The sequence below is a fragment of the Magnolia sinica genome, chromosome 14 (genome assembly GCF_029962835.1).
Source record: "Magnolia sinica isolate HGM2019 chromosome 14, MsV1, whole genome shotgun sequence".
In the NCBI taxonomy this organism is placed as follows: domain Eukaryota; kingdom Viridiplantae; phylum Streptophyta; class Magnoliopsida; order Magnoliales; family Magnoliaceae; genus Magnolia; species Magnolia sinica.
This window is the reverse complement of record NC_080586.1, coordinates 5,444,667-5,458,035: the sequence shown is the minus strand read 5'-3', so window position 1 is coordinate 5,458,035 and position 13,369 is coordinate 5,444,667. Positions and strand designations below refer to the sequence as shown.

At 41.3% G+C, this 13,369-nt stretch overlaps 1 protein-coding gene across 1 annotated transcript; it reads left to right on the top strand.

Annotated features, from left to right (window-relative positions):
- Positions 1 to 6,938: 6,938 nt before the first annotated feature.
- LOC131225101 (uncharacterized) lies at positions 6,939 to 12,187 on the top strand. The gene is made up of 4 exons (XM_058220527.1): positions 6,939 to 7,189; positions 7,905 to 8,525; positions 10,877 to 11,021; positions 11,861 to 12,187. Exons 2-4 carry the CDS (start codon positions 7,976 to 7,978, stop codon positions 11,919 to 11,921), a joined length of 756 nt encoding a protein of 251 aa, XP_058076510.1. The 5' UTR covers positions 6,939 to 7,189; positions 7,905 to 7,975; the 3' UTR covers positions 11,922 to 12,187.
- Positions 12,188 to 13,369: the final 1,182 nt, after the last annotated feature.

Below are 13,369 nucleotides of genomic sequence, written 5' to 3'. Positions count from 1 at the left end.
TGTTTTGTATCGCCAATGCAATGCACTGAGTTGACTTAGGGCCCGTTTGGTCGGTCGGATTGGAAGGGATTGGATGGTATTGGAAGGGATTGAAAGTTAAATCCCGGGATTGGTCGGGCGTGCCAAACAGAGTCGGTGATCTGATCCCAATCCCATGCGTCTTAAGACAATTCATTGACAACACCATCATTACCTTTAAATCCTATCTAATCCACATTAATCCATTCAAATTTGCCTGAGACGTGTTTGGTTCAAGGGATTGGAAGGGATGGGAAGGTTTAATCCCGAGATTGGTCGGGCGTGCCAAACAGACTGGATATAGCAATCCCATGGATCTCAAGACAATCCACTGACAACACCATCATTACCTAGAAATCCATGCCATCCACCCTAATACCATTCAATCCCTTTCAATCCACCCGGCCAAACAGGCCCTAAAACACTCATCAAATCCAGGTATGGTGCATAGCTACAACGCACCGAACCGCAAAATCACTTGTAGCGGAAAAGCTGTGTGAGTGGCATGTACTTGCGATTTACACCAAAAGGAGTCAGGTATTATGATGTCATCTAATTCCTGTAAACTTGTCTTGCTTACTATAATATCGGTTCAAGTCTAAGGTGACATTGGTACCATTGCACAACTCTTACATTTTAATCCGAAATGTCATAAAATTTGAAACATGTAAGAGATTGTTGTATTTTAAATTGTTTTAAAACAAATTAATGTTTCAAAATTTCCATCAGGACGGGCCGTGGCCATAAGTGCACGCATGCCCTACATATGTATCTTTTCACGCAAGTTTAAAGGGTTGTGTCCTTTTATGTTGTGTTTTGAAAAGCCGTGTTTTCTTAAGCCTGAAGGTCGCACCAATTCAGTTTATACCCAATAGTAACAACCTTGTTAAGTAAGAAATTCTGGTTTTACGTTCAAAGTATATTTTAAGTAGTTTTTGATTCGGGTTAAGACGGTAAGTGGTACAAGCCAACTTACACTCAATGCACCATTGGGATTGAGTAATAGTCATGGTATCTCAAAGGTCGATTCCCAGTTGAATCCTGTTGCACTTGGGATGTGAGGAGGGCAAATTCAATTACAAGCTGAGTAACCCACATCCCATCTCGACTTCTGCAAACTAATAAATTTTCTCTTTCTCTCTCTTTTTTTTTTAATTTTATTTTGTCTAAATAATTTTACTAAGCTTCGTGGTCCAACATCCCCATCCATCAATAGTGGAGCCCGACATTTGGATATTTTGGATTGACCTTCATCGATTCCGTCCTGGTGACGGTTCAATCACTATCATCATTGATGTACACGCATAATAACAGCTTGAGAAACCGTTACTGGTAAAGGTCCGATCCACCTTTGGATATAGGTCTTTTCGATCATCCAAACCGTTTGTATGGTGGGCCTCACTTTAGATGAGGGAGTTTATAGAAGTTGCTAAAACTCACCCACTCTTCGGATAGTTACCAAAACTTTCACGTGTGATCTGTTTTCACACTGCCCGAGAAACGAAGTTATTCTCAATCTCAACCAGCCAGCGGACTAGGTGAGGCCTAGACTGTGGGGCCCACCTTGATGTATGCGTTATATAACCACGCCGTCCATCATTTTTTAAAAGTTCATTTTAAGGCATGGTCCCAAACATGAAGGAGATCCAAATCTCAAGTATATCACACCGCAGGAATCTGTGATCATTGAACTCCCACCGTTAAAAAATTCCTAAGGCCCACCGTAATGTTTATTTGCCATCGAACCTATTGGTAAGATCACACAGACCCAGATGAAGGGAAAACACAAATATCAGCTTGATCCAAACCTTTTGTGGCCTTCAAGAAGTTTTTAACGGTGAGAATTCAATCCTTACTGAGTGGTCCAATAGAGATTTGGATCGGTTTCATTTTTTGGACCATGTCCTAAAATGAGCTGGAAAAACTGATGGATGGCGTGGATATACAACATATAAATCAAGGTGGGCCCCACGATCAGGGCCTCGCCCACTAACATGTTTCCCGGCCCTCACCTAATCCGCTCCCTTTCAATCGATGGGTTTTTTTTGGCCCATCCACTGGGATGAAAATCACAGCTGTCTAGCTCTTACCTTCTACTGCTCGATTTAATAATTGAAATCCAGTGAAGCGAGTTGAATTGTGGGGCCCACCTGTCACCATCATAGCAAACGTGAGCCGTGGAATCGCTGTCCCTATCACAATCCACAGGACCCAAAGATAACATTGCTTGGACGATCAGATTAGAGAACTGTTGCTTATTTATTGAAGAAGCCCACCGACGCAAGGCTGTGGGTCCCATCTTGACGTACGTGAGGCATCCACTCCGTTCATCATTTTCACCAGATGTTAGAACTTAGGCCCAATGAATCAGGACGATCAAAAATTCAAGTGGGCCACACAACAGGGAGAAGCGTGGACGAGGACGTCTACCGTTGAAACCTTCTTTTTTGGTCCACTGAAGTTTTGGATCTAGCTGATACTTGGGTTTTCCATTCATCGTGGTAGATTCATCTTATCAACGGTTTGGATGGCACACGGTGGGCCCCAGGAGGGTTTCAATGCTGGGCGTCCTATCCCCACTTTTCCTTGTGGTAAGTTTTTTCTGTTATCGGCGTGCTTTGATCCGTCCTAACGTGGACCGGTGAAAGTGATGGACGGAGTGGATGTCACACGCACATCCTGATTTTTCAGGAAATTCGCGACCCTTGCTAGGGCAGATCGGATGGCTGAGAATTATGATCATTTCGACGGTGAGATGGAAACCTTGAACATCTAAGATGGCCGATGCATGAATGGTTCTGATCAGTGTAGCGTGTTACAATTCTTGTACTGTTAATGTCTTCTTGCATTTCCCAATATCTGCCACGTCACCTTCTATGTTGATCTTGCCTGTCCCCCACCAAAACACACGCCCATGCCATTGCCACGTGACAGACCACAGCCCCAGCTAGCGACGCACAGCGACGAAATACAGCTCCCATGTACATCGAGCGGCAGAAGTTCCCTGATTTTTCTCTGTTTCTTTGGTCCCACACGTACTACACTCACGTCCATTGGAAGAAAAAAACATTGATACTCTGTGAGAGTACGAAGATCCATACGCATGCATAAACTACCGCAGACGTGAAACTCACACACCTCGATCCAGACTGTCCAAATCGTTGGAGCCACTTCAGATCGATCGTAACTTGAAGATGATCCTAACCGTCTGATCCGTGGCCATTAGATAGACAGTTAAAACAGAAAAAAAAATGAAAGAAGTTAGGATTGTCTTATAGATCGGATTTTAGTGCTATGGTACATGCACTGGGGTCTGCATGGTTTTTATGCCACCGATACAGCGTCTGTTGCATGGCATGGATCATCATGCTTTTCCAGCGCATCAAAAGAAAAAATAAAAAAACCTCAACCTTTATTAGCCTGGGCCTCCATCCACCGACAGGCCTTCTATCGTTGAAGAGTTGCATCCCAACGTATTGATGATGTAGGGTACGTCAGGACTATAGCCGTTGGATCTGTCACCATATTCAGTGATCGAAGCTCTTGATCTGACAAAATACGAATAAGAAGGTGGCTGCCTCAAAAATCTTCAAGATTGGAAATTCCTGGCCCTTCGAATCAATGTCCCACAAGAAGAGACGGTCAATATTCACCACAACAAGGTTTGATAATCAAAATGCTAAAGTATTCCAACAAAGACGTTTTAAAATTAGTTATCCTCCATCGACGATAAGGCCCATCTTTTGAACGGTTCGGATTACTGAACATGACCGAGATCGAACGGCAATAGTCCCGACGTATCTTATTGCAGCCGCCGGCACGTACTCTAACAAAACCGCTCTTCCTTGCCCTCATCTACCACCACCGACACATGGATATTTGCCGTTTAGATACGTGGCATCCGTCAAGGACCTTTTATGTGTGGTGGAAACATCGAACTGACACGTCTTGGGGACTTCTCAGCCGTGCGTAAGTGGGTCCCACCTTTTCAATGACCTGGTACAATTATCACGGTGGTCCACTCCGCAGTCTCAACATACTTTAAGTTGAACGTGGAGATTGGCACTTTTCTATAAACAACTTTAAGAAATAAAGGAAAAAAAGAAAAAAAAACTTAGATACTGCGATGGACGGAGATGGTTGATGCGCACTCACTTAGATACGTGGCATTTAAATAATTTAAATTGAACGGTCCAAATTATCCTTTGTTGTTTAGGTGTGTTATGAACGAAAAATTGAGATTATTCTATTATCTGACTATTGGATTGGTAGAGATTCACTGGACGGTTTAAAATAAAAATATCCTAAGGTGCTGTTTCAACATAAAATTGCCCACAAATCAGAGGTTAGGAGTGACCTAACTATCTGATTTTAGGACCCTGAATCAGGGACAGTGGGCTAAAGTGTTTAATTGGCAAGTTTGGGTTTACGTACTCATTGTGTTCAATTTCTGAGTGTCGGCTTATCAAGCGTCACACGCTGGCAGAGTATCAAATTGGTTCCCTTTAGTAGAAGGTATGGACCCCCTTTAATGCAGCTCCAGAGTATCAAATTAGTGACCCTCAATGGCGTATTGACTAAACTCTGTTGGGCCCACTGTAATATTTGTGTCTTATCCATACCGTCCATACGTTTCACGAGATTATTTTATGGTATGAGTCCAAACGTGAAGAAAACATAGAGCTCAAGTGGACCACACCACATGAAACAGTTGGGATGATGAGATCCACCACCGTTGAAACTCTCCAAAGGCCGACGGTGATGTTTATTTGTCATCCAACCTATTCATGAAAGTCACACAGCCATTATAGGAATGAAAACACAAATATGAACTTGATCCAAAACTTCTGTGGCCCCCAAGAAGTTTTCAACGGTAACCGTTCAATTCCCACTGTTTACTGTGGTGTGCTCCACTTGAGCTTTGGATATGAATCAATTCTGGGATCGTGCACTAAAATAATCTGGAAACACGGATGGACGGCGTGGATAGCACACATAAATCACGTTGGCCCCACAGAATTTACTCAGCACGCAATCTGCGTCCCTCCCCGGGTGTGGACCGAAGGACCGGCTTCCGTGGATCGGGGAAACCACGGAGCTCAGTGGTTCGGGACGGTGGGCTCACCATGATGTATCTGTTTTAAATCCACGCCGTCCATCCGTTTTTCCAGGTCATTGTAGAACTCATGAAAATGAAGTAGATACAAATCTCAAGCGGACCACACAACATAAAACAGTGTGGTGATTGAACGCTCTCCATTAAAAACATTTTTTTAGGGCCACAAAAGTTTTGGATCAATTTGATATATATATTTTTTCCCTTCATCTAGGTCTGTATGACCTTATCAACAGGCTGGATGGAAAATAATCATTAGGGTGGACCCTAATAAGTTTTTAATGGGGAACATTCAACCAAGAATTTTTTCTGTGGGGTGGACCACCCGAGATTTTAATTAGTTTCATTTTTTGGATCTTGCCCTAGAATGATCTGGAAAAACGGATGGACGGAGTGGATTTAAAATAAATGTATCAAGACGGGCCCCACAGTCCTAAAACCACGGAGATCCACCAAAGTGGCATCCGTACATCATGTGTTTAACGTGCTAGAGCTGATTCGCGGCGCCCACTGATTGTATACGTGAAATTCAGTCAGTCCATCAGGTGCTATTCCTGATTTGGACCTGGAAATAAATAATCCAGATCCACAACTGAGGTGGGCCACTCGGGAAATATGGGAGAGGACGGCAACCATAGTTTTTTCTGGGTTACCATGGTTCGTGTCGTTCATCGGTACCGTTCATCAGGTTTAATTCACTGAGATGAAGTGAAGATACAAAAGGTCTGGCGGGCCATACTGCGTGACCTTAGAGGCTTTAAGAGCAGTTTTACATTGTTTCCATTGGTGTGGCCCACTGGAGTTTTTGATTGGTCTGATATTTTGTATGAACGATTAGAGTGAGTTTTCCCACATGATGGACAGATTGGATTACATATACCACGCGATGGCCACAAAACGCTTAAGGTGTATACGCAGCAGCGTAAGGAATGTGTCGTTTCAGGTTGCGGTCCTTGGGCAGAAGCTTCCGGAGTCCCGACAGAGCGCCCCAGGGTCCCACTTAAATCTCTTTGATCTTCGTCCGCCCTACTTGTACCAAACGATAATGTAAACACGTTGGTCTCAGAGTATTGTATATTGATTGATCCGATGATCGTAGCCCTTGAATCCATGGCTACAGATAGACAGTTAAAGGAAACTGGCTGGAGTGTTCGAACTCCAACAGGCTAATCTAATAGGACCTTGTGATTTCCAGGCCCCATCAACAATGGACGGTCTAGATTGATTCATATGAATTCAACACTTTCCGCGTATGAGTTGCCACAACTTACTCGTTCGTCGCAATTCAAAGACAATTTCAGACACGGCGGTAGAGTAGAACCGGTAGTACCAAAACGTGCATGGAGCCATTCCTCCACCGTACACGTGGCATGCGAATTGGTACTGTCCGTGGGATTGATCATGGATGGCCCATTTTCGAAAAACGTTTATTCAATTTCCTCACTGTATCTCGACCGCAACCATTTCTATTCTCGTCCCTCGCTGCGGAGCCAACTGATCATACGGCTAGGATCATCCAAACCACGTGTCTTTTGAATCAGCAGCCATCCATAGTAAGGTCAATCAGTTGGACGGTCAGGATTATCGGTCACCCAGCCATGTGCACTAAGAAGAGATGCTTATCTGATATACAGTGTATCATCTTCCACACTAGAATATCTGTTGGCCACATGGCAGTGGGAGCCGGCTGCTTCGTGATCCTGACCGTTGACAGGTGGGCCCCACCCCAGAAAGTACTGCACTGTATGACATTTGTCCTTCGTGTTTATCTTGTGTTCTTTTTTCCCTTCTTCCAACACCCGGCAGCAGCGATAGCTGTAAAAGCTCTGGAATTTTTCTTGGACCCGCTCCCTCGATTCTCTCAGAAAACCTTACTCCCGATTTTCCATCTCTCTCGCTCTCTCTCTCACTTTAAATGCTGGAGGAGAGAGCTCTCCTTAGGATTCGCAGATCTCAACGAGCTCACGTTTTCAAAGGCGGACTTGTTCGGTTCTCGCGTTCGCATCGGATCTAGGGTTTCTTCAACTTTCTCGCTTCCCGTTTTATCGATTTAAGGTAAGAGCAAACGCGATCCTTTCGATATCATCTTCTTGCATTGTAAGGTTGGGGTTTCATCGAACTGCATTCTGTTGTCTAGGGTTTTTTGAGTCGCATTTGTGTTATGCAACGATTTTTGGGGGTTTCTGGAGCTGCATTTTGATGTTGAGATCGTTTCATAGGATTTTTATTTATTTATTTATTTTTTTGTCTGATGTTTTTCATTTGTGCTTTGATGATGTAGATCTTTTGAATATTAATTAATTTATTTTTTGAATTTTCTTTTAATTGAGGGATTTGAAATTTCTGGAGAGGAGATCGTTTTTTGGTGTAGTTCTTTGATTAGGAGGAAAAACAGAGAAATTGAAAAAAGAAAAAAAGAAAAGAAAAGAGATAATGCCTTTTTTGGTAATAGGTAGCATTTGAGAAACTGATATGTGCAATATTTGATTTCCATTGCGGTTTGGGATGTTTATTTCAGAGTTTTGGAGCTTCTCGAGATGATTTTGAAGCTATATTCGGATTGAGTGGAATTGAAAAAAATCTGTTTTATTATTATTATTATTATTTATTGCTTTACTAGAAGAAATCTTCAAAAATAAAATAAAAAATAAAAAAAATTCCCTGATTTCAGAGTTTTGGACTATCTTGAGATGATTTTGAAGCTGTATTCGGATTGAGGGGAATTGAAAAAAAAAAAATAAAAAAATCTGAATTTTTCTTTGTGCTTTAGGAGAAGAAATATTCGACTTCTGTGATTTAAAAGGTGGCGAAAGTATAGGAAAAACACTGATTAGGGTTGTTATGGGAAGCACTGTTCCTATAGAAAGAGATCATTCTATCGATCTCGAGTGTGGTGGGACGACTACTGAAGAAGAAGGAGTGAGAGAGCCGCTTACAGGTGTTGGTCAAGCAAAGAGATTGTTTGGTAGGGTTTGGGGCGGATGTGTGAGCTTTGATGGATCACTCAAAGGTGAAGTCACTGTTAATTCGTTCAATAATTTCTCGAATTCTGCCAAAGTTTCCATTGACAAGGTGGAATTGCTGATGGAGAAAAATTTGGGAGGGGAAGAGAAGGCAGGTCTTGTGGAGAACAACTTGGGGGCTGAGAAGCCTAAAAAGAAGAGCTGTAAAAAGCCACCCAAACCGCCCCGTCCACCCAAACCACCATCGTTGGATGCTGCTGATCAGAAGCTTGTTAGAGAGATTTCTGAGCTCGCCATGCTGAAACGAGCAAGGATTGAAAGGTTGAAAGCATTGAAGAAGATGAAAGCAGCTAAGGCTGCATCCTCTAGTAGTAATACTTGCGCCACAGTCATCACTATCATCTTCTGCCTCGTTATAATCTTGCAAGGTACAGTGCCATCATACTGTTTTTGGGTTTCCTTCAATAGTTTCCATGTATTTGTTTGATTATTGTTCCATGCCTTGAATTGTTTGTGCCTGTTTGTTTTGTTTTGTTTCGTGAGGGTTTTTCTTTGTCACTTATGTGCTCTGAATATCAGGTATTCATGTATTGGCTTCTAGCTCTCCTATAATGGCAATTTCTTGATTGCCGGATTTAGAAACTACTCATGACTAAACCAACTGTCAACCATTGAAATGAGCATTTGTGATTGAGGCTCAATTTGGGACTGAATAAGGTCCTTGTCAATTCACCATGATATGATGGAAGCGTTTTTGTTTTTCCCTATTTTTTTTTTGGGGGCTGGTCTATGTTTTAGTTTTCTTGTTGTGCTGTTTTGCAGCTCTCTCTCTCCCAATAAATTCCTGCAATATTCATAAAACATCAAAGTAAAGGTTTCTTGGGTGATCCCTCTTTCTATCAAGCCCCATATTAGATCCTGGGATGTCGGATGTGGAGGAAAATTGGGCAAGAAGAGGTGGAAGCTCTCGTTGCTCGTGGCTTTTTGGTCCATTTGGCTAGAGAGGAATGATTGTTGTTTAAATAATGTCAAGTGCTTGGAAAGAAGAGTCCTTTGTAAGGTGTTCCATTTTCCATATGAATGGGCACCGATTCAGAGTTAGTGTTTAGCTTTGGGTCTGGGTTTTTGAACTTTTTTGGGTTCGGCTGGGGGGCTTTCAAGCTGGTTCATGCCTTTAGCTTTCTTGTATGCTGTCTGGGTTTTTTTTTTTTTTTTTTTTTTTTAATTTGGGTTCCTTGTGAAGTCAAACTCACATATTTTGTGATTCAGTTCATTGCATGGATTTAAGTGGTGGGGTGCTGAAACCAGTACAAGTCACCATGTATCATTGGTCCAATGGAAGGATCTTCATTGTATCGTAATGTAAAGTTCAAACAAAACTGTTATACGAGGATTTGTATCGTATCATGATTTTAAGTTCAAACAAAACACAGTATTTGTGCATGATTTTCTAGGTCGAATCATGTTCCCTGTTCTGTGCAGCAAGTATGTGATTTCTACTACCTTTCCCACAAAAAAAAAAAGAAAAAAAAAAGCAAAAAAAGAAAAAGAAAACAGACAGCAAACAAGAAAGCTAAAGGCATGAACCAGCTTGAGACCTTGGATTGTAATGAATCTATCTACTTTATCATCAAAGTTTCAGGATCCATGGATTATTCTGCAGTTCACATGGCTTGTGTCTGGCAAGGATTTTATTTTTATGAAACAAAACACAATACTGGATCACACCTTTCGAAGTTGAATCGTGTTTCATGTTCTGTGCAGTGAGCACATGATTCCAACTGAATCATGAGATCATTGATAGTCTTCAATGCTAATTTTGGTTGGGTTGGAACCTTTGGTTGCATTTGAAAGGACACCTTGGAGATAGTAGAACAAATGTGTTCTGGTGTATGCCCATTCACTTCTCTTCACCTTTATTTACTAGTTTCCCATTTCTAATCTAATGATGGTCAGTCTGCTAGAGAATCACATTTCTTAATAGGTTCTTGTTAATCTTCATTGGTTGCCTGCTTGTATCCTTCCTTACACTTTAGAAGTGTCCTTCAGCTTCTACCCAATGCACAATTCAAAATGCACTTTCATTTATTTATTTATAAATCTCAACAGCAAGCAATAGCTCTGTTAGATATCATGAGTCACAGGTCTCAACTTACCATAGAAGAAAATTGCCAGTTCTTATGTGTTGTTTTTTTTAGAATGTTGATTGTCTTTTATACTAAATTCAATACTTCCACTTAGAAAGGCCCGTTAAGGAATCTGCATTGTTCTTTTTTATGTCTATTGGAAAGGGTACAGTACATCTAGGTCTATAATGCTATCTTAACTCTACGCAATATAGACACCATCTTGCACCATCCATCTATTTATAATTTATCTGTTGATTCAGAGGATACTTGTCATGTAAGTATTTTTGGTGGTTATGAGGATGAAAGACTCAGCGCCTCTCAAACACATCATTACTCATTCTCACGTTCTGTGCTACCTTCCATTAAGCATAATTTGATGGGAGAGACCTAGGTAAATTAAAAGAACCTTATTCATTAACACCTACCATTAGTCGGCTGTATTTGTATTCATTGCCCCCCAGTGAATTATTTGCTTAATTTTCAAATGACACAGCTTAAAGTGGTGAAGGGGTGGTGTTGCTTTAGATGTTTTTTTTGGTTTTTCTTTTCCTTTTTTTTTTTTCCCCAAAGAATGTGAAAATGATACACTTACAAGGCCAGTAGTAGCTCAACCTTTGAAAGTATTCATGAACTCAACGTTACCTTTTCAGGAGCGTTTTCCAGAAGCAGCGCGAATGCACATTTTCAGGGTTCTCCTGAGTCGGCAGTAGAGATGAGGGGAGGTTTGATTTCGGTTGAGTATTACAAGAATGCCTCCACAGGCAACACTTATAGCACTGGTTCTGGATCTCCGACGTAGGCTGCTTTCCTTATCTTCATTTCAATTAACAGTGCCATAGTCTTGTGTAGTAATAATTGCAGTCCTTCCTCTCCTTGGAATAATACGACAGGGCAGTCTATTTTCTCAAATGTTCTCTGTTGGCATTCTTTTCACATGAATATGTTAGTATTTTTCTAGTAGAAGTCACACCTTAGCACATCGTCCATGAGGAAAGATTTGATTGGTGTTTAAAAGTGAAAATACTATTGCTAAATATCAAATTAGATATATCTTAGAGAGGAGAGATGATCCACTGCTCTAACAGCACTCTAGGTACAGTGCTCCTACTTGCATCGGGTAAGTCTAATCGATCGATCTTTGCTCCCCATTAGCTCAGACACACATTCCATGGGCAATCCGATCTTTAGCATCTAAATGGACAGTCAAGTCATTTATATAAAAATAGTTGTAATCATTTGATCCTCTATCTGTCGAGGGCCATCATAGATGGATTAAGGATTCACTGTTAGGCAATCCAAACTATTCCATTGATGGCTTCGAAAAATGTTGCCTACAAAAATTCAGGTGAAATTAAGGATTGGATCATCCTAATCGGTGTGACTTCTACATGGTAACTAATGAAACGTGTTCTTGACTTAAATGAATGGTTTGGATCATCGAGTATCCAACTGCCCTGTTGTAACTAGGAACACTATAACTTAGTGCTCTGAGTGCACTCGATTTTTTCTCCTTGTACAGAACTTTCAGAGTTTCTCCTCAGTATCTTGTTTCTTGCATGTGTTTTCGCCTTTCTTGTTGTGCCAAACTTGTTTCAGTTCAGTGACCAGTCTGTGTCTTCATCTTCTTATTGCAGCATTGTAGAGCAGGTTTCTGGGTTGAGCGCCCAGGAAGAAGTGAGCAGAGCTTCAGGCTAACAGAAACTTCACAACAACAGAGAATAATACTTCCTCCTTTCCTAGAGAAAAATATCAGAGGTGGCCTGTTTGGGTAAATATGCTTGAAGCCTTCTCATCTTCCTGTACACCGGTGTCAGTAACATCTCGTTTAAAAAAAATCGGTTTTGTACATACGAACAGGTCATGCCACTTGATGCTATGAAAATGACCAAGAAGGCGCCCCATGTAAAACAACACACGCATGCTACTTTTGCTGAAAATTAAGGCGCATTTTTGTTATTTTATGGATTCCTCTTGAGCTACTCTAGCTAAAAGGTGCATTTTTGTGACTTTATGAATTCCTTGGCATTTTGACACACTCTAAATCTGTGTGTGTGTGTGTGAGAGAGAGAGAGAGAGAGAGAGAGAGAGAGAGTCAAGGGCCGTTTGGGTGAAAATTGAGAGAGAGAGAGAGAGAGAGTCAAGGGCCGTTTGGGTGAAAATTGAGAGAGAGAGAGAGAGAGTCAAGGGCCGTTTGGGTGAAAATTGACTGTGAGGAATCTAACCGTGGGATGCCTTTTGTGGATAAGTAATATAAAAGTAGAGTTTGCAGTGTTTGCAATCCAATTGGTTAAATTCTGAAATAAATGGCACATGTTTTTGAGTAAGAGTGCAAACAATGAGTAGATTATTTACTAATTTATTTATTTATTTATTATTATTTATTTTAGAAATGATCCGGTGGACTAAGTGCATGGAAACCTTTCCATGCACCTAGCTGCATTTGGACATACTCCTAACTACATCACCTGTCAGAACTGTCCATTGGGTCTCGTCCACTCTTCATAGGCTGCCTTGAAAAGAAATCATATTGCTCGGATTACCTGGATGAACCACAAAATACAGTCAAGTGGCATGAAAAATGGACAGACAAGATTGTCCATAGAAGTCACTGGTGTTTTGGACCCATCCCACTGCTGCAGCTTTTGCAAGAGTGCTTTGGAACTAATGGATGATGGTACAGGTACTGTTAGATGATGCAGACGCCCCTAGTGTTGAAATGCGACTAGGTGCATGGATGAAAGGTTTTCATACACTTTGTACCAGTCTCTCTCTCTCTCTCAATTGAATAGGACTTGTTTTGTTTTGAGAAGTAGACTTACAGCGGGAAAGTTCGCAGCCAATAGCCGTTGGATCTATATTCATGTTTCCATGATCCAAACCGTTTAAATGATGAGTATCCCCTTTGATGGAGGATCCCAAAGAAAAAAGAAAAGAAATCCTCAGACTGGGATAACTTTTTTTTTATCATGCAACTCTTACCCTTTGAAAATGGACCAACTCCTGCATAGACTATCAGATGAATGGTTCGGATCAGTGGGCATGATGCCCTATCCAACAGCAGTGGTCCCAACGTAATTCCCATCCGTTGAATGAAGGCCAAAGAATCAATTAATTTTTTAAGTTATCATTATCATTTGGGTAGG